This window comes from Pecten maximus, chromosome 7 (assembly GCF_902652985.1).
Source record: "Pecten maximus chromosome 7, xPecMax1.1, whole genome shotgun sequence".
In the NCBI taxonomy this organism is placed as follows: Eukaryota; Metazoa; Mollusca; class Bivalvia; order Pectinida; family Pectinidae; genus Pecten; species Pecten maximus.
Window position 1 is genome coordinate 41696897 of NC_047021.1, and position 21936 is coordinate 41718832.

Genomic DNA, 21936 nt, shown 5'->3' on the forward strand with positions numbered 1-21936 from the left:
CCTTGAATAAGGGTTAAGGGTATGTATCTGCAAACTTTGCCAGCAACCTTCCCAGAATCCTAATAGCCAGAAATCTTGATTCCAAGACTTTCAGTAAATCATCAGAAAGTTTTTAATATAAACTTTATTTCACTCATATAAATAGACACATGAACATAACACTGTCACATAAAATCATTTTTCTGAATAATAATGAATTTCAAAAACAAGTTTAACAAGTTGTTTGAGTCCTTTAAAAAGTTGAACCCTGTGACTTCAAAAATGGGTCAAGATCATTTCTTTTTGGTGCCACCAAAAGACCCTACAAGACAGATATCTTAATTTAGTTGTTGGAGTGTTTTTTTACCCCTGTGACCTTCAATATGGGTAAAGATCCTTTAGATGTCATTCAAGAAACCTTGCAGATAGCTGATTCTAGGCTGAGTTAATCAGAAGTCCTGTGACCTTGAAGAACAGTCAAGGTAATTTCCTTCGACCTTGTCTGGCATTGTCACAGGTCTCAGTCTCGGTCAAATATCTTGATTCTAGACCTATATTTGTTTTTGAGAAGAAGTCATTTAAATTTAAAATTGATGCCAGATGGACATCAGACCATTACATAAATAAGATGTCTTAACCCTTTGTGCAAGGTTGTGTTTTGTTTTTGTTTAACATCCTATTAACAGTCAGGGTCATTTAAGGACGTGCAAGGTTTTGGAGGTGGAGGAAAGCCGGAGTACCCGGAGAAAACCCACCGGCCTACGGTCAGTACCTGGCAACTGCCCCACGTAGGTTTCGAACTCGCAACCCAGAGGTAGACAGTGAGCTATAAATCAATTAAACGTCATTCATAAACTTTAAAAGAATTATCAAAATCAACAGTGTTATTAAGATGACAGATATGGGTGATTTCAAGCCAACCCAAAATATAGAAGAATGTTGTCAATACCATATCTTTGTGAATGTCTGCTAAATAACACTGGTAGAACTTGAAAATTTGAAATATTTTGTTTACAAAAAGAAAACATTGTTCAATCCTGTCTCAAAAATGGCGATGATAGCTGCAATTTCAAAATTCTGAACATGCTGAACATTTCAACAACTACTTAATTCCACTGAAGAACTTTTTAAATGGCAACCATCATGAATTTTTAACAAGTCCAATATGTAACACTTGTTCAATATCATCTAAGAACTATTTCTGGGAAAACTGGTATGCTTTATGACTTAATGACATATACAGGTCAAGAATTGTTTACATTTCATAGAAGAAGGGTTTTGACCTATTTTCTCTCATTTAATCAACGTTGTACTATGAGATTTCTCTTCCCTGTACCAGATCAAATTACATTAGGCGATTTTGGGGAAAAGGAAAATATTATAGGGCTATTCCAGTAAAATATCTACCCAATGGGAGGACTACCGGTTTGTCAAACAGCGGTCACCAACAGAAGTGGTTAAACTAAAACAATAACATACGGTATACAACAAGAGGCACAGAGGGTCTGTATCATTCATTCTGAGCCCTAAGTAAGATATATAATATTTTACTGGAATAGCCCTTTTTGTACTTACCAAAATTTAAAACTCCTGCACTTAATTTCGACCTGAAGATCATCTGTTACAATAAGGAACAACAAAGAGTATTGAAATGATCATTATTTAATTTCTTCATGATCATTCAGCACATTTCATCAGTTGTATTTCATTTTGGATCATAGCTTTAACTATATATACAAAGATAAGTGTCCTTGTGTGCAGACCTATACCAACCTTTCTCCTAATTAACAATCAGGCTTTTACACTATGACAGGTTTCTCATGACATTTCTAATCCTAATCCTCCCCCCCCCCCCCCCAACACCTTCCAAACGGCACAAAACTCTTATACCAGTTTCTATGATAAGTTCAACCTAACACAAAACATTTTTAACAATTTTCTTTCACACTTCCCTCAATACAAGTTTTATACACATTAAGTTTTAAAATCTCACATATTTCACTTTCAAAGACTAATACCGAGGGCATACAAGTCCCTCCTAAGTAAGCTGACAGATACAAGAAACAGAGATTTTTACACAAGTTCCTCGGAGAGCTGGGACAAGATGTCATCACTCAGGTCTGTAAAAAGAAAAGAAACATTTTGAAGTATATTATTATCACATGTTTATCAATTTTGCTTTAAAATAAAGATAAAGATGTGGGAATCAAATATGAAATTGCAATATAACAAAAGTATTTGATTCCCCTTGACAGTAGTTTAGTTATAGAGGGTCTGGGTGAAATAATAAAGAAATTACTAACATTTTAGGAGAGGATTTAATACAAGCTTTCTTTCCCAATGAAGATTATAATTATACAATTTGGGAAACTTTTGAACAAAATACTGTTCAAACTAAACGTTTTACCAAAATCAATAAAACATTTCTGCAGAATCTACACTACACAAGGCATACCAATCTACTGGAGCTTGTGATAGGTTAAAACTGATACATCTTTTCCAAAGTTCCATGCATCACTGAATCTACTCCAAATAAGATGAAATCCTGTGATAAAGAATTCCGAAACCAGGATGTTTAATAAAATACATAGGTGATCTCTCCTGAATTGATTAAATAATTTACAATGGGATTAAAAGTTCCAAAAAACAAACTTACCATCCTGCCATAGACTTTCCACTCCAATATTAGACTTCCTTGAGGAATCTGGTACACTTAGATCTAATCCTGTGATTGTGCTGCCACCTGGAGGTGAATTATCTGATTTTTGTCCCACTGGTAAAGCCAGTGAATTATCAGGGGAGGTAAGAGATTTTGTTGACTTGAACTTAAACCCTTTTCTGTTTGGTGTATTCACAGCTGATGTTGTAGAGTTGTTTCGATTTGTACCGGTGGTATCCATCCTACCAGAATACTTTCCATTGTTAATCAAATGACTACTGACTGGGCCGCTGTTAACATTATGTGGAGGATAGATGGACATCGCGCTAGGACAACTGTCTGAACTGGACACAGTGCATTGACCAGTACTAGTAACAGAACTATTTACAGAGGATGACAGCAACCTGCCCACACCATCTGAAGATGCCTTTTCCTGGTTGAGGAATTTTGGTGTATTAGTACTTGACAATACAGCAGAGGAAATTTTGATTTTTGAAAGTCTGATGGGCTTTTTGATATGGCAGTAGGATGTCCTGGGTTTTGTGGTTGAAGTCTGTAGGGATTATCTGCAACAGGTGTGGAATGATTTAATGACACACCTCTACACCCAGGTATTACTGCTCCCTGGGGAGTCTTATTTCCAGGTGCTGAACCTCCCTGATAAGTCCTATTAATGGGTGCTGCTCCACTCGGAGAAGTATTGGATGTAATCGATCCACTGTTGTACGAGATACTCCCATTCCTTGGCATATGAATTGAATCCACAATACTGGAGTTATTTGTTTGTTGAGGATCAGGCATTGAAAATCTTGGTGTGCTAAAGTTAGCACCAGTGTGTGGAGTGGAGGATCCAAATGGTGGTCTTGTGACCCCTACTTCCATGACATTTGCTCCAGTGTTTCTGGAACTTTGACCTGGTCTACTGTGAGGAGTACTAGATCCTGTCCTTGATACCGGAGTCCCCTGTATGCCTGATAAGCCTACTCCCGGAACCCTTTCTCCAATATGGTACGACTTTGATGGCTCCACACTAGTCTTTCCTGCATGACCTACACTGAATCTTGGTTGTTGATTTCTAAAATCTGGTGTCCCCATGTTGAGCCTCGATTGTGGAGTTCTGATGTCTGGTGTCCCCATATTGAGCCTCACTGGGGGAGTCCCAATATTTGGTGTCCCAGTGTTAAACCTAGACTGTGGAGTTCTGATGTCTGGTGTCCCCATATTGAGCCTCGATTGTGGAGTTCTGATGTCTGGTGTCCCCATATTGAGCCTCACTTGGGGAGTCCCAATATTTGGTGTCCCTGTATTGAACCTTGATTGTAGATTTCTGATGTCTGGTGTCCCTATATTGGACCTTGACTGGGGAGTGTTTGTCCTGGGCCTCTGAGGTGTGAGTTCAGCTACCATTTCCCTCTCTAGGTTCTTCAGAATTGTGGGCAGTGGTTTATCCTTGTCCACGAAACGGAGCCGACTAAGACCTTCAGATTTATTACAGTAGACACAAACTACATTGGCTGGGGTGATGTTCAGGTAGTGGTTCCGTGATGTAGGGCTGATGACACTCACCTGGGTGAAACAAGGTAATGATATCAGCTATCAACTGTAATACTGTACAGTTACAAGAATTAAATCTTTCTACTGTTATTCAAATTATTATGTAATGTGAATTGGTAATTTTGACACATCGATTTTCTAAAATATGGTTTTCTTGCATCAGAACAGTAATACCATACCCTGAACATAAAGAATAAGATTAACAATATTCTACTGTTACTTGGCGACAAATCAGAACATTTTTAATTATTTCACCTGGATTTGTATAAAAATTAATAAATACAAGCTAAGCTATTTATATAGAGATTGTGGGTTTTCTACCTAATACATATTTTTATTGTGGCCCAATTGGATGGTTTAAGACGAAAAAAAACAACTTAATGCTCTCTAGAATGATTCCTTTTTAATTAAAATCCCTTCTTTCACATATATTTATGTGACCCAGAAAATGCCTCCTTTCAAATATTTAACAATGTCCTCAATACCCAGACACCCTACCTACTCAGTTCGTATTTGCCCTTTCCTTTATTCTAAGTGCACACACCCTGGAAATTAATCAAATATGTAATTTGGACACTGGATAATTCTATTTACGTGTACATTCATGTATAAATCTACATTCTAAACCAGTATCAAAGCATATAAACTTACATACATTAATACATGTTTGCATCATTATTGACTATAAAAATAAACATAATCTGATATTCTTATCCAGATAAAAGTGAGAGTGCTCTTTTTCCTCTACAAACATACACTTTAAATGTTTACAACATCCTGGACTATAAAAATAAATATAACCTATTATTCTTATCCTGATAAAAGTGACAGTACTCAATATCCTCCACAAACAAGAATAGGTACCTGTCTCAGGACTAGAACACTGCCTGGCTGGAGATCACATTCATACTCTTTCATCAGGCTCTCATGGATGGTCCCCTGAATAGTACCTATATAACAAATACAGCACATTCTTTAGTCCTCTTCGTCACTCAACTGGCTCAGGATAATTATTACTGGGTTTATAGTCCCATGAACAGCTATGGTTATTTTTTTTTCAGGTTGGGTCTCCTTGTAGCTGGTATTTACATCACTGAACATCATACAAAAGGCCTGCCTCATGCTATCCAGAGTATTTGGGGTTAAGTGGTTTACCCATGCACACAGACCCAACACGACAGGAGTGATGTATGCCAATTTGTTGCAATTATTTTTGTAACAAATTATTACTGTAATAAATTGGGACGTATTTGATAGGATTGTAGCATGCCAATTTGTTACAAAAAGTGTTGGAACAAACTGACATTCAATAAAATAGTCAGGTATGTCTCAACTTGTTACAGAAATAGTTGCAACAAATTGACACACAATATCCTGTCAAGTACATTCAAATTTGTCACAAAATTGGTGTAACAGACAAAATTAGGACATTGTCATAAATTGTTGTGCAACACGGGACAGTCTCCATCACATTTCTGTTTTCTAAGAATTATAAACTACCCTAGTACAGAACCACACACCTTTTCACCTGAGTTGGCGTTTGTGGATTGATTAATAACTGAGCAAATTGGCTCCCCCTTATCACAGTCATATGTTACCTGACTTATCCTTGAGCGTGACACTGGCATCTTTGCCTGGCCACTCCAGCGTCTCAATTACAGCCATCACAAACAGAACCTTTCCTTTTGGAAGCTGCTTTTTCTTGGCCTATAACCACAAAGAATAAAACTTTGATTCTAGTTGAAATAAACAGAAATATCCTTCTGGAATATATATGTGTAGTTCCCTGTAATTTTTCTTCCCCTGGAAACTCTTTCCCCATAATGACAGCATGGGATGATGCATGTATATAGTTCCAATAGAGATACAGTTATAAGTATAAATGTATAAAAAATATGCCATGTAGCATCATTATAGGGAAAGAGATACACCGCCCCAATAAAACTTCAGAGAAAGAGACATGTCACCACAGTAATACTTCATGAGAAAGAGAGTCAAACTTATTCATTTTAACCAGTTCCGAGACTGATCCAGCAATTTGTTCACTGCCTGATTAGCATCACCATATTAACACTAACTTTGTGGGAAACCGACAAGAAATTTTGAAAAAAAAGTTATTGATTAAATCAGCCAATTAGACTACTTTTGATCTTCTCCTCAGGCTTTTGAAGAAACAGCCTTTATTTCTGTTTGATCTACATTGCCTGAGCATGCTACATGTACCAAGACATCTAGGTTTAACTGGATTTGATGGCTATTTTGTAAATGTTGACAGATATTAAAATTAGGCAATTTTCAAAGCACCAGCACATATTGAAGCACTTGATGGTACTTAATCTCCATATTTCCGAATTACCCTTCATCATATACCTTCTGTAGGCTTGATGCAAGAGAGAATCGCTGAAGTGTGTCCTGTCCATCATCTTGTAGGTCCCTCATTAGAGTCTGCCAGGGACGTTCATTGAACACCTCCTCACCAGACTGGGATGACATGATCAAGTCTGTTTTCTGAAAACACATCTCTTGTTACTGTAGATGTTCACATTTGAATTTATTTCTACAAGTCACTGTATCTGATGTGGTAAATAATGCATAAAACTATGTAACAGTATTGTTCATATAAAAAAAAAATTATAATGCTCAGGGAAACAGTATTAAATCCAAAAGTATCACTTCAAAATTCCAAATTAACTTTAGTTTCTGTCAACACTGAAAAGATTAATTCATACCTCCATCTTTAAACTGAAAGAAATGTTTGTCCCATTACAGGACTAAAACCTTTAGATACTTAAGGTTTATCTGATTATGACTTGTTCCTCATAATTAGAAATGCTAGAAGACTGAGCAATTTTTTTAGCAACCAATTCCGATATTCATGGGCAATATACTTTTGATCGTTTAAACACTTAGTTATGATATTTTTATATTTTTTACTTCTTTTATACCTGTTGCAACTAAAATTACTACTTTACTGAGGTAAAATGTCAAAAGTCCTTTTTAGGTTACATAAAATATACTCAAAAATAAAAGCAGGATGGGCTTATTACTGAATGAGTAAACTGCTTTTACTGACTTTGCAGTGAACTGCAATATATACAGGTGAGCATTTTACCAGGCTAATTATTGCTAGATAAATACAAATTTGATTGTAATTACTCACTGTATGACATCATACAGCTATACTTAAAAAAAAATAATTCCTACCTCAATCCCTTGTTCCGGGCTGACCACATCATCTTTAACTTTCGATATGTCTGGACTGTCCAAGGTGTGACCTTGACCCTATATTATATGCAAAACAAATCTGAAATTATTTCATAGACAATTTTATATTCCAAGGACAATTAAATTTGTCAGACAAGAACATAATGACTTAACTACAACACTTGCTCACAAGTTTTAATATTTACATTTTCACTTCGCTCCGCCTCAATGTACATAGTAAACTCAGATCACTTCATTTCCCGTTGAAGATTTTGGGACGCGTGCTTCTGTTCTGAGAGACGAATCATTTTCTTGCCGGCATGTGAATACATTCACTGAGTTTACAATGGCGATCAAGTTCTGTACCGCCTCAGACTTGAATGTACTTTCACTTTGTGAATTGTGTAACATTGTTATAAACGTATATGAACACAAGTGGAATAGCCGATTTATGCGCTAATAAAAATGCCAGTATAATGCAGACAGTTTAGAAAACGGGATCTGACAGAACACTGACACTCTCGATAGCACCGAGCTCATGACCTACGTAGCGCAGTAGGTCTAACGTTAGCTGTATCTCGAATGCCATGCTTAATACCATTTCAGTGGTCACAGAAAATAAACCTCAATTTAAACACTATTTAACAACACAAAACAGACTGGTAGCAGAAGTATGCTATATCGAGAACAGGGACACATTATTGTCGTAATTTGAATCAATCTAAACATATGGAGGACACAAGTTTCCGGCCGTCGAATACCTCCAATATTTCTTTACTTACTATTATCAGAATTTACATCCCAAAACGCCAGTGCGACAATGAAATCCAATATTTCAAGAACACCATGTACATCACCAGCTAACCTGCGACTAAAATCCACATTAATATATTGTTACACTTTTTCTCGAGCTCTGAATATCCCGGCTATTAGACTGCATCACATCATTTTTTTAACCGAGTCCCTGTATTTGTTATAAATGAATATTTTACCTTGAAAATATCGGATCTATGTGTATCAAAATCGTAATAATCAAAACGTGTATGGCACTATATTTTGTGTTGCCTTGGCGACGAGAATAGTTGACTGTCTGTTGTTCCACTACTGTGCACACATGTACGATAAGTATAACAATGTTACAAAGTGACGCACTTACGTCTCACTTTTGCGACCGAATTTTGCAATCTGGTGGCGAAGTTTTAAATTTGGTTAACGTAAATATAAGGATTGATTGTCAATTTTGTTGCTTGCATAGACTGATGAAGGGAAGTGAACCTCGTGCAAATGGTACATGAACTGCTTCGCAGTTCACTTCATTTCCACGAGATTCACTTCCCTTCATCTGTCCATGCAAGCAACAAAATTGACAATCAATCCTTAAATAAATTCAATAGAATTATTTGCATTTAAAATGTTTTAATCTTTAGATATATGAGCAAGATGCAGTCTTTCTTACAAAACTTTTGTTACAAGATTAATTATGTTCATGTTGATTTTTATGAGTTGACTGCCAGTGCTGTGGTATAGGCATGATGTCAATCATTTTTTTGCACATTAGATTTAGAGTACACAGTGATTATAAAGTGTTTTACTTCTTAAAATACAATTTCTACACATCTTATCGGCCAGTTTTTTTGTTTTATTTTACCACAAACAATTATAAAACACTTCTTGTAAAGATAGAAACCAAAATATTTCATAACTTTGAAACTCATGATCATGAACAAGAGACTTAGATTAAAGATGATAGGACACATTATGAGACAATATACTGTAATGTGACTATGACCTGGCCACTAGAAGGAACAGAAAAGAGGATGGCAGAAGAAGACATGGAGGTAAACAGTGGAGCAAGAAAATGGAGCAAGAAAAGAGAAGTGTTGGAGATCATGGAACAAAATGCAGACAGAGACAGCACTGGAGATGTGGAAGAGCCCTGTGAAGGCCTTATTTGCCACAAGGCACAAAGTGTATAAGTTCAGAAATGAGTCAGATTCGAGTGTTTTCCGACCTAGTTCTATTGCCGGGTGATCAAAGCAGAGAGTTTGGCACTACATGTATATGGAATCAAGTACAGATATTTTACCAAAATACAAAGTTGTAAAGTCCTAAGTTCACAAGATTTTCTCCCCAACAGGTTTTTTTACAGATATTTATGCATAAATAAGGCGGGTATGCAGCAAAACATTGACATTGGTGTCTTAGTGAAATTCAAATGCATTGAGCCAAAGTGCACAAATTGTAAGGTTCGTAATGTCATATTGATGAAGCGATCGAGTAAACCCAGAGACCTCATTAATTAGTTAAATCAAATTTCATTATCTGATACATAATATCTTACAAGTCTGGGAAGGAGACCAGCTGGACCAGGGAATTTCCTCTTCCTCTTGTTTGTCAGCCTTCCATTGTTGCTGTGTGAGGTGGAATATCCACTTCTCACATCAGTATCAGATGTTGAGGTGTTCGCGGACGGTGTCTGTGGACTGTTTAAAAGTGGATCTCTAGACAGTACTACCTCCTGAGTAAATGGAACCAAGACTCTGGACGGCTGTGGTGGTATGCTCAAGCAGGGGCCCCGCAAACTGTCAATCAGCTTCCCTATGAAAAGACAACAGCCAACTGATGTTCATTATTTATCAACATTGATGCCTGAGACAATGGTATTACTCTGTCACATGGTGGCTCATAGAGAAGGCCATATATGTGCAAAATAATATCAATTTCCTCAGATCTGTACAGAATATTACAAGGTACTGTTCATACACTAAGGGCATCCATTAACCAGAGACCTTGGGTCAATGACGCAGCAAAATTTAATTTGACCCACGACTTTTGCATGCAGTGTGTCAATCTGATGCTTCACATTTTGACCACCACTGTAATTAGTCTATGTGTTGTCCAATACCCAGGCTCCACAAAGGGTATATTTGTTATGGTCAGTGTCACTAATTAGTAGAATACCTCTAGGAGTCAATTAAAAGAGCCACTCAACTGTGACTAATCCAAAAGTCGGTGCCGATTGCCAAATTGGGGCACAGGTGAAGCAGCCACTACCTGTAGCGGCCGATCTGCACTTTGTTCTAAGCAAACATATTTTAATAATTGAAATAAGTAAGCTACATGTATAGTAGATTCCCATCCCAACAAAAAATCTATGCAGTTTGAGCTCACTAATTCTTTGCAAGAAAAAAATTAAAAATAATCTTATAAAATGCTTTGTTCAGAGATCTAAACGATTTAATTTTAACGTTTTTTTTTTAAATATGCAAAAAATGAAACTCCAAACCTTGAAAAGAGTTGTTTCTAGAATCACTGCATCCACTGTCAGGACCTCTTTCCAAAGCGAGACCGGCTTGTCCAGAAGTGACATCATTGTTTGGGAATTGTCTCCCTTGATTTTCTGAGGGCTGATCATGGTTAGATACACATCTCTTTTTGTTAAAATTGATCTGGTCAAAGCTACATGGTTGATTTTTCTGTAACTCTGATTCAGAATTGTTGACTAGGGTCACATTTTCATTGCTAATATCATTTAGTGGTAAATCCTGAAAACAGAAAAATATGCATTTGATATGTAAGCAAAGGTTTTATCATAATGTCAAATAATTCTTGAATGGCTTTCTGTCAGATAATGAGATGCTGTAAAAATTGCAACTGCTTATTACTTTTAAATTTGGAAATGAAAGTATGTGCATGGATCTTATCCATATGCCTATTCAGGGATAGACACTAAGTTAAAAGTCCTAGTAGCCTGCAGGGCTACTAAAAATGAATTATTGGTAGCCCGGATAAAACTGTAGTAGCCCGAACAACGAGCGCCGAAAGACCTAGGGGGGTCCGGGGGTCATTCCCTAAGGTGTTTAAAATATCTGGTAGCCTGCCTGGCTACCGCTATTAAAGCCACTGGTAGCCCATCCCTTCTTGTGGTAGCCCCAGGGCTACCGGGCTACTGTTAGTGTCGACCACTGCTATTAACAAAAAAACAAAAAATTCAACTGCGTTTTCTGTTTGATTGATAACATTTAGTATTTCCCTTTATTGACTTAAGTGTTTCAATTTACACTTGAAGATAACAAAGTTAAGATGAAGTGACATGTACATATGAAAAAATTCAACACATATCATTATTATTGTTAATTTGTTATAATGGAAACTACCCCAGAAGGAGATTAAAGTGACAAAAAACTGACAAATCACAGATGTTAATTATCATTTTCAACAGTTTTGATTGACCCTGAAATTTTAAGTTGAACACACTTCCGAACAGGCAAATAAGAAGATGCGCTTTTTTAATTGACTGAAAAATCCTGTTGTATGCTGTATGTAAGCTTTTAGGTTACGACCCCTTACCATATAGTTTCTACTACCAAATCTTCTGAACATAAGTGTATAATGATGACGAGACAAAACTTTGCAAAAGTTGTAGATATGAAAATAGTAAACCAATATCAATCTAATCCAACAAAACCCTTCTACAACTATAAAATACAGGTACAGTACACCATGGCCATCTAATAAACTATTGTAGAAATTCTGCACAAGTCTTTTTAAAATGCAAGCCAGAGGAAATGTTTCAATTAAGAAAGAAGTTCTTCCACAAGGGTTCACTACAAACGATATGTATGAGATGGGTTTATACATCTTTGTAACGAACCCTAGTGGTTCATCACAGTTGCCCTTGTTGTACAGGGTGTTGTAATATATTATACTACATATTGAACTATATGTCATTAACGACATGATGTGCGCAACCAGAGATGCATCACCATAATACACGGGGTCGGCCTGAACTGGCCTTCGACGATGGGCAAACTCGTGCCCAAAGATTCAGTGGTTTGTTTACAAATGAGTCGAGACCGGAGACCCTGTGGCTGGCAAGGGCAACTTTCCCATTTGTTTCTGATAATTACCTCCCAGAAATTATCATCATCGTCTGGTATTTCGAACATTTGTGAAATTATTTCAGCTTCCTGTTTACAGTACAGCGCACTGAGCATCACCAGCAGGTGATAAAATATTGTTGTCAAATGCATCATTCATGACAGGCGCCCTTTTGTGGAATAAGCCCGAAACCTGTGATGTCATCACTTTCTGAAATAGTTCACACTTCCGGTTTCAGCATGTGCAAAAACGAAAGCACACACATTAAACATTGGAAAAGAATCGCAAGACTCAAACATTAACTGTGGTGATATTAGCGTTCGTTCCGCGGTCGTATTGGAAATAACTATGAGAGCTTTCTTGGTAACCTGGCTCACAGGTACTTGTGAACATGATGTTTTTAATCAAAATGTTACATTATAGACGAGTAAATTATTGTAAATGTATTACAATCGCATGATTAATTTGTAAAAATATTTGGTAAAAATGTATATCGTACCTTGGCCTTATAATTTATAAAGCCAAGGTACGATATATTTTTTTTTACAAATTAAGCATTGAATGGATTTTAATAAAATAATTAATTTTACTTGTCTATAATGTAACATTTTGATTAAAAACATCATAATTATGTCCACATACACGTACATAATGTATCATTTTGATTAAAACATCATAATCATGTCCACAAGTGCCTGTGATCTGGTTTTAAGAATTAAGGGCACCATATTTTATAAAAAAAAAAAAAAAAGAAGATGCTTCTTTTTCATACATACTTATTTTCTTATGCCAAAACTATCCATGTTTTTATCTTGCCAACTTACTAATGTGCGATGACATTTTTGCTCTCTAGTGATCAGAGATAACAATGCAAATTGTACAAGATACATATGTATGTTTTAGATTGCAATCAATTAAGACTAGAATTCATGCTATGCTCAACATGTGTAACAGGAGCCCAGTTTCTGCACTATAATGAAAATGTTGTGTTGTACATTTTTACTGAATAACCTTGAAATAAATTTGATCCTGAGTGAATGAGCTGAAAATTTTGTCAAATGAACATTGGATCATAGCAGATCTAGATACCAGTATAAATACATTTTTTGTATCTGTTCATAAGTCCCTGATCATAGAAAAAAGATCTAGAACAGACAACGTATTGACATAAAAGAATGTAATATATATAGATTTGAAAACAAAACAACAACAAAAACTGTTTAGTAATAAAAAAAATAATTACCTTATATCATTATTATTGCAGGCATGTAATCACAACATAAAAAAAAACATCTACATTGATCAAGAAAAGTCATGAGACTACAGAAAGTGTTGTTCCGTGGACTTTCCTATTCGTGTAACGTAGGTGCACGAACTGCCCTCTGTAATCTACAAGATGCGAGTATGAGAGTAAAGCTGGTATCAAGGTTATCTTCCTCTTCTACTGCTACATCAAAGCTAACAGCTGTATTGTGTCCAGATCAACAGAAAACATCACCTGTCTGTGATGTTCACATTACAAAATCGGAACATGTTAAACAAGCTCATGATCACTGTTACAGATTTGAAGACGTATCGTCGCAAAATATAACAAATAATTATCAGGCGAAAGTTTTCAACAATCCCTGGGGTCACTTCATAATGATCCATTTACTCACTCCAGAAATGTAATGAACACTTTGTCCAGTGTTAGTAACTTTCATTCCATGAAAAACTCTGATCTGTTCAGCAAGAGAAAACTGATGGATCCCTCAGTATGTTTTACACACCCTTCAAACCGTTTCCTGACTGTTTCTCCTAAAGGGATCCTGGATGCTTCCCCAAAAGGCATTCAACCATATTTAAGGCTGATCAGATTTGATAAACCTATAGGTAAGGCTAATTTTGAAGTTACATGTATCTAACAGGTACTAATTATTTTTTTTGTAGAGAGTTTATTTATTTATTTATTACATTTATTAAGTTATTTGTTTGTTTGTTTGTTTGGTTCAAACTTTGGTTGTTTTGCCAAATGATTCATAGAGGATGTATTTTTTGTGGAAATTATGAAATGGGCCATTCTTTACTTTATCGCATTTTACTTTGAAGATGTTAATTTTCATAATTTTATTTCCTTTTTGAAAATACCGCCAACGCTTCTTCTATGATTTATTGAACAATTTTGTCATACTTATTATAATATGGATCAAATATCTAAAAATATCCGTACTAGTGTGAAAAAGTCAAGATGTAAATGAGCTTAGTGGAAACAAAGTAGGGGTTTTTTTTTCTGAATTTATCTTTTACATTTTTTCTTCATCATTTTCTGAGTTTGTTTCTTGATAGATTTCAATGACAAGTTTGAATTCTTAGATTTTAAATCTCCAGGCACATATTTACTGTACTGGCCATGTACATGGAGTATTGCCATGGCCGCCAGCCCGGGTCAGCTTCCCGACTTTTGGCTTTTGACATTGTTTGGGGCAGGTGCCTTCTTCATGAGAGGAGCTGGCTGTATTATTAACGACATGTGGGACAGAGACATTGATAGAAAGGTACATCATGCATTTAATTTAATCATCATAATTAGACACATTCATGAAAATACCAATATTGTACAAAATCTGTACATGTAGTACCATAAAAATCAGTAATTTACGCCCCAATGTAATTTACACAACCCAGAATCCACATTAAAAGCCTGAAAAAGGGTCTTTAACATTGTAATGTATTGTATAAGGTATATAATTCAAGAAATCAGAATAAAAAACTTTGTATCTTAAATTGTATTTTGATATATGTTGTAATTAATGTTACCTGTATGATACAAGGTGGAGCGGACAAAACTCCGCCCACTAACCAGCGGTGAGCTGAGCATGTTCCAGGGCCTCGTCTGTTTGGGAGGGATGTTATCTGTGTCTTTGGCGATACTTTGTCAGCTCAATATGTTTAGGTAAGACGGTTATTGTAAATTAAAATGAACTGTGAAATTTATTGTTACCGATAGTGTTCTGAGTCAAATATTCTGTTACCCTTTGTCCAACCATCGATCTGCCTCGTTAATAAAAGTCGGGATAGTCTGAATGAAGAACAGTAAAATAGCTTTAGTTAGCATCTTTAATAAATTGAAGCAGGCATGGGTGGACTTATTACCAGGTGTGGGCTTATTACCAGACATGGGCTTATTACTAAATACCAATGAATATAATGTGATCACATCACTGACATCAGCATTTCCTTTACAGTATTGTACTAGGTGCATCATCCATGTCACTTGTGATCCTGTATCCGCTGGCTAAGAGGTTCACCTACTGGCCCCAAGCTATGCTGGGTAGGTACTTACATGTAGTTCTCAATTCACTCCCTTCTCCGGCCAAAAAATGTTCTCAATTCTTATCTCCCTTCTCAGGCCAAAAGATATTCATATACTGTTTCTCTTCCAGCCTTAGAGTTTCTCAGCCTATGCTAAAACTTGATGGATATTTTCAAGGAAGCAGAGTGTTTATCAAGTTAATCAAGAGCATCATACAAAAATACATACCCTAACTTTTTAAAGCACATAACAGGAAATATGACTTTAAATTTGTTTGGCCTTACAGCTTCTAAACCTTCTGTAGATTCTTCAAGATCTATGAACTATAGATAAAAAAATATTTGTGTAAGAAAGTATTCACCAACATACCCTAACACTTTTTGTAAACAGGACTAATTTGTTTGGCCTTACAGATTCTAAACTTCTGTAGATTATAAGATCTATGAACAATAAATAGGATGTCAGTTTCTGCTGACCTGTCAACAAGACATTCATAAGTATCAAACGAACTTCAGTTGACTTGGTCTGGGGAATCCACACATTAGAAATCATTGGTTATGTTACAAATCAGCAGATGATGTCCTTTATTATTGTTGCTTTATTTCTCTACTTTTAAAAAAATGTGTAAATACATGTATGAATTTAAAGTTCATGTAATGACACAGAATTGCAATTGTGTCTTGTGTTGTTTATTGTTGTTTTCTCTTTAATAGTTGCAAAAAGACATAATCAATTTTTTCCACTTGGCACTGAATATTGATATATATACCTGGCATTGATGATTGACCATAATTTATACTTCAAAATAAGATGACAAGCTTCTCAGAAATACAACATGTTAATTAAAGCATATAATGTTATATACATGTATGTTATTTAAAAAATGGAAAATTAGCAACTATTTAAGTATGCAAACATTTCTTTGTTTGCAATGTTTAATTTTTCAAGGACAAATTTTTTATTTCCTGTCAAAATTTGATGGGAGTATTAGTAATATAGTTGTATTTCTGTCTGGACAATGTAAAATACTGTTTGTCCAAAGCTCCCCTCTTTCAGTTTTCAACTGATCATTTCAGGATTCACAATTATGATATGTAATGATGGTTTCCTCAGCAGTAGTATGATTCAATAATTTTAATGAAATTTATTGCTCTTTGTTTATTTCAGTATCTTATTTTTTTTCTAGAGATCTTTAGAAATTGCTTTAAACTGATTTCTATGAAACGTGTTAGAGTTTGTTACCACTGTATATAATAAGGTTTCTAAAGCATTTAAATTGAATAATTTTTCTTGTTTAATTACATTTTCGTGTTTTGTGTTATGAATCTATATGTAACTTTTTCATCAGATGGGCCAGCACTAACCCAGATTCACTGCCATTATGGCGACGTTTTTTACAGGTGTGACGTTAAACTGGGGGGTTCTGCTATCCTGGTCAGCCATCAGTGATGGCCTCACTTGGCCAGTATTGCCTCTATATACCGCGTGTGTGGTATATACCGTCATCTATGATACAATTTACTCCCATCAGGTATCGCCTTCAAAATATCTCTAATCACATGACTTCATCTACGCATTAAAACTTAATTTAGCTTGCCTTGATTTGATGTTGTATATAGTCATGTTTGTCAGCAATCCTCATTCTGATCAGCACATATGGCTGCAGTATATTTCAATCCTTTCATTCGCACTCAAATTTATTGTAGAGTTGGTAATATTTGCGGCTGATTTAAGTTTCGCTTTATCCATAGTCATTAAAGATAATGCCAAATTAAATACCAAGCAAGTATACAAACAAATGTATAGATTCTAAAGTGTTTACTGAATAATTTTTTTGCAGGATTTAACATTTTGAAAACTAATTCTGACAGGGACAACCGCGGAATATCAGCTCCGTGAAATTTAACAACTTTACAGTGTATTTAGTATTTCCATTAGAGCTTGAGAGCCTGTTTGACAGCATGTCTTTAACATTGTTTTAGTTGCCTATTTTATAAATTCTATTTTAATTCATTAAAATGATACTCATTCCTAATAAAATCAGAACCAAATCTGTGTACGGTTTCTCAGATATAGATGCATTTATTGTCATTAAGTTATTTAAAAGGATAATTTTACTGGCAATTTCAATGAATACTTGTTGTGTCAAGTAGCAGTGTCTAAGAGGACAGTTGTAAATCATGGATAATATCATTTTATGATAGAAGCCACTGGCAGCACTATATAAAAAAAACAATTTCTCACATACGAGACCACTATTTTGATAATTGCTCCAATCAATTCATTGTGTTGGAGTGATTGGCATTTTCAGTATTAGTTACATTGGCATTGACCTTTGACCTCTTGACAGGGGGGCCGCGGTGGCAGAGTGGTTAAGGTGTCCCGACACTTTATCACTAGCCTTCGTGGGGCAGTTACCTGGCACTGACCGTAGGTCGATGGTTTTTCTCCAGGTGTTCCGGCCTTCCTCCAGTCCACCTCCAAAACTGGGCATGTCCTTGACCCTGGCTGTTAATAGGACATTAAACAAAATAAACCAAATAAACCAAAATTGACCTCTTAACTAAAAAAAAACAACTCATACAATAAATGCATAGGTTAAAAAGACTTCAAATCCAACTCTTTTTCCCTGCACTTACATTTCCGGACAAATTAAGCCTTGTCAGATGTGGGCATATTAGATGAGTAATGGAGATTTATGGCTGTATTTTAGGTACACTGGTCTAGAAGTCTATCCTTGCTGTGGTTGGAGTTTGGCGTTTATTAACCAATTAATGGAACAATTCTAAATAGAAATATGATGTTCATTGACATGTTGCTGGCTTAGATGTTGTGTGTTCATTCCCCTTAGTAGTTCTGATATACTGATGAGAAAACCTTGATGGACTCTGTTTTTCTGACTCCAATCTGTTTGTCTGTGACTTTCCTGTGAACTAATATCATCAAATTTGTCTTTCTGACTCTAATCTGTTTGTCTGTGACTTTCCTGTGAACTAACATCATATAATTAATCCACTTCCTTCTAGGCTCTTCTGAACAGTGAATACCATCTTATGCTGCAGGCATGTCTGAATTGCGGTGAATTTAGGACAAAGTTTTGGTACCATGATGATGTGTACCATTCTCACTGCCATGTTACATTACTAATGGGCTGATATTTGTTTTGGTTGCCAGGCTTGACCTTCAATTATGGCGCCCTGTTAGGCTGGGCTGCAGTGCAGGGCTCTGTTGATCTCTCTGTGGTGCTGCCATTGTATGCCAGTTGTTTGGCTTGGACTCTTTTATACGACACCATTTATGCCCATCAAGTGAGTGTTATGTGTATAGCTAGCTTACACTACCAATCTGCCTGCATACCAGTATATATAACATGTAGTTGTATTCCTGTTGTTATCTCCCCATTGTAGGAACTCTTGTGTATGATATATATTTTAAACTTTAAGTGGTTTACAGGAAATCTTCTATCTAAAACTGTTGTTAGACATGTAAATTTCATTGTGATAAAACAGACCTGTACATATAGATTTTGTTTTATCTTATGCATGTCATAGAAGTGTTGTTTGTATACATATGTAAATCAGCACGCACTTATAGTAGATATATATGTAAGTCTGTGCTGTCAGTGCTGATATTGTTTTGTTTGTTTGGTGAGTTAGGCATCCCATGAACAGCTAGGGTAATTTTGGCTGAGTCTTGTAGTAAGCATTGTAGTAGTTGGTGGCTACCTCATTGAACAACATATGAGTGGCTCGTCTTATACTATTCAGAGCAATTCGGGTAGAACGCTTGCTCAAGGACTCAACAATAACAGCACACAAAAACACCTGAAAAACATAAACCTTCCCTTAATTAGGGATCAACCCACTCTTGGATCTTCATCCGAGGTTTACTACTCTACAGGTCAAACTATCTCAACCTTTGACAAGTTTGATATTATTGGATTTATACAAAATTTTCTTGATTCAACACTTTGACAAACCAATGACGTCTGCAAGGATATTTTTTTTATTTCAATGTATTAATTTTGCTAAAGAGTTTGCATGGCAACATAAACCATTTACCTGTCCTGCCTTAATTTATCTATCAATCTTTCCTATGCTTTAATATACCTGCATGTATTTCCTACCTTTTACACTAGAAAAAGATAGAATACATTACTGTACATATGATTTTTGTGCATGAATTTTCACATTATTATCACCTCTTCTTTAACCACGTACATTATATACAATATATAATATTCTTTATCTCCAGCTTGTGGAGCTCTATATAAACCTCCTACTCATTAAACCCTTTGTAAATCTCATGGTTGTGGAGCTATTCATAGCTCTATTGAACCAATATAACCAGGTTATGGCTGTCTCTTGTTGTTGTTTTTTCTAATTTTACCTGTGAAAGTTAAATATAGCGAGAATCAAATCATTAAGAAAAATAGTAACAATTGAAATTTTTAAAGTTAAAATTTTGTTGTTGAATATCAGTGAGTTGAGTATGTTCATGATTAACGAAGATGAACTGGTTTTTATTTTTTTATTTTTTTCAAATCAGATATGTAATAATTGTCATTTCAGGATAAATATGACGACATGTTGATCGGTGTTAAGTCTACCGCCCTTAAGTTTGGTGACCAGACCAAATATTGGTTGTCAGGGTTCGCTGCAGTGATGGTCAGCGGTCTGACCACTACAGGGGTCATGTGTGACCAGACCTGGCCATACTATGCAGCAGTAGCCTTTACCAGTGGTCATCTCTTCCACCAGGTCAGTTTGATGTCACAAAATCATCTAACAAATCATTTAATAGTCCGCTGCAGGTCTGGTCAGATAAATAATGTTTTGAAGCTATTAATATATACTGCTCTATCAGTGCAATATTGATGCCTCCAAGTGATTTACAATTCACAACTTTACAGATTTTCAGTGTTAGCTTTACAAACCACAACTTTACAGATTTTCAGTGTTAGCTTTACAATACACCACTTTACAGATTTTCAGTGTTAGCTTTACAAAACACCACTTTACAGATTTTCAGTGTTAGCTTTACAAACCACCACTTTACAGATTTTCAGTGTTAGCTTTACAAAACACCACTTTACAGAATTTCAGTGCGAGCTTTACCAACCACAACTTTACAGATTTTCAGTGTGAGCTTTACAAATCAGAACTTAACAGACTCCAAGTGTTAGCTTTACAAAACACAACTTTACAGAATTTCAGTGTGAGATTTATAACCTACAACTTTACAGACTTTCAGTGCCAGTTTTACAAACCACAAGTTTTTACTGCTAGTCTTGATATATATTTTGTTTCCTATAGATTTGGTCAGTCAACCTAGATAATGCCGACGACTGTGCAGCCAAGTTCCGCTCCAACACACGACTGGGATTCATTATGTTCCTGGGGGTCACCTTGGGAACCCTGCTGAAGGTCACAGAGGGGGAAGATGAAAAGGAAAAAAAAGTTGCCATGATCTCTAAATAATGAAGATCTGTGATTGGAGTTAATTGACAATGCCAGCAATATTCTAGTGACTGTTCATTTGCTGTTAAATGTAAAACTTTTAAAAATTATATGTGGTTTGAAAAGGTATCAAAATTATGAAGTCTTATTTGTACTAAATAGATTTTTTACCATATTGTATTGTTGTTTTTCTGTTTCATTTTAACGGGTATAAATAAGTTTTCCCAATGGTTAGACACACTTCAACATCAAAATATAACACGAAAGATGGTGGATATTTCTCAACACACAATCTGTAATCTGTACAGAATATCAAAGTAATACTGCTTTTTCTGCTTCCATGTGCAGGAGATATATTTAGAATACTTGTTATATTATGTTTTAAAAACAGCTTGCAGACATTGTGACAATCCTATCATCTGGTGTATGCAAATTGCCCTGCATCAATGGTCCGTGGTCTGTCCATCCATAAGCAATCCTTGTTATCACTATTTCTTGAAAAGTACTTGAGGGATATTTCTCAAACTTCGTGTGTAGTTTCCCCTTGGTCCCTAGTTGTGCCAAAACCAATTTTGACTTTTGAAAAAGAGGGAAAAAAAAAGGCTGATAGGTAGCCATCTTGGATTTTGAGAATTAAAGCTGGTTATTGCTCTTTCTCAAAAAGTATCATACTGGAGGGATATTCCTCAAGCTTCATGTGTAGGTTTCCCTTGGTCTTTAGTTGTGCCAAGATCAGTCTGACATGGAACCAATAAAGATCATTCAATGGTGGGCACCAAGATCCCTCTGGGTGAATGCAGCTGGAGCAAATAGCCCTTCGTTGTGTGGGAGGTGAGCTTATCCACTTATCCCCAAGCATGGGCTTATACCTGCTAAAATACAGTAATGGACTAAGAAAATCTTTACCT

General features: G+C 35.8%; 2 protein-coding genes across 6 annotated transcripts; one reads left to right on the forward strand and one right to left on the reverse strand.

Moving 5' to 3' along the window:
* Positions 1-1625: 1625 nt before the first annotated feature.
* On the reverse strand, positions 1626-12498 carry LOC117330870. 3 transcript variants are annotated; one of them, XM_033889419.1, is made up of 10 exons: positions 12307-12498; positions 10683-10941; positions 9738-9994; positions 7397-7474; positions 6563-6700; positions 5791-5899; positions 5057-5142; positions 3867-4204; positions 2636-3782; positions 1626-2099 (listed from the first exon to the last, which is right to left on the reverse strand). In XM_033889419.1, the coding sequence occupies exons 1-9, from the start codon at positions 12430-12432 to the stop codon at positions 3023-3025; spliced, it is 2151 nt and encodes a 716-aa protein (XP_033745310.1). In that variant the 5' UTR covers positions 12433-12498; the 3' UTR covers positions 1626-2099; positions 2636-3022. The 3 variants fall into 3 exon arrangements, with proteins under 3 accessions (XP_033745310.1, XP_033745309.1, XP_033745308.1); XM_033889418.1 differs by having other exon boundaries at positions 3825-4204; XM_033889417.1 differs by having other exon boundaries at positions 2636-4204.
* On the forward strand, positions 12496-21206 carry LOC117330871 (4-hydroxybenzoate polyprenyltransferase, mitochondrial-like). 3 transcript variants are annotated; one of them, XM_033889421.1, is made up of 8 exons: positions 12496-12595; positions 13542-14149; positions 14645-14811; positions 15088-15209; positions 15502-15587; positions 16970-17100; positions 20141-20329; positions 20885-21206. In XM_033889421.1, exons 2-8 carry the CDS (start codon positions 13948-13950, stop codon positions 21047-21049), a joined length of 1062 nt encoding a protein of 353 aa, XP_033745312.1. In that variant the 5' UTR covers positions 12496-12595; positions 13542-13947; the 3' UTR covers positions 21050-21206. The 3 variants fall into 3 exon arrangements, with proteins under 3 accessions (XP_033745312.1, XP_033745311.1, XP_033745313.1); XM_033889420.1 differs by lacking the exon at positions 16970-17100 and adding an exon at positions 18744-18877; XM_033889422.1 differs by lacking the exons at positions 13542-14149; positions 16970-17100 and adding an exon at positions 18744-18877 and having other exon boundaries at positions 12522-12595.
* Positions 21207-21936: the final 730 nt, after the last annotated feature.

Bases quoted from the DNA above. Each gene is read 5' to 3' on its own strand.
- LOC117330871 (XM_033889420.1), top strand. From the start codon at position 13,948: ATGAACACTTTGTCCAGTGTTAGTAACTTTCATTCCATGAAAAACTCT. The intron at 14,150-14,644 runs GTAAGGCTAATT...TTAAATCTCCAG, and splicing joins CAGATTTGATAAACCTATAG to GCACATATTTACTGTACTGG. The intron at 14,812-15,087 runs GTACATCATGCA...GTATGATACAAG, and splicing joins ACAGAGACATTGATAGAAAG to GTGGAGCGGACAAAACTCCG.
- LOC117330870 (XM_033889417.1), bottom strand. From the start codon at position 12,432: ATGATGCATTTGACAACAATATTTTATCACCTGCTGGTGATGCTCAGT. The intron at 10,942-12,306 runs GTAATTATCAGA...TTCTGTTTTCAG, and splicing joins ATGATGATAATTTCTGGGAG to GATTTACCACTAAATGATAT. The intron at 7,475-9,737 runs GTAAGATATTAT...CATATAATATAG, and splicing joins CTGGTCTCCTTCCCAGACTT to GGTCAAGGTCACACCTTGGA.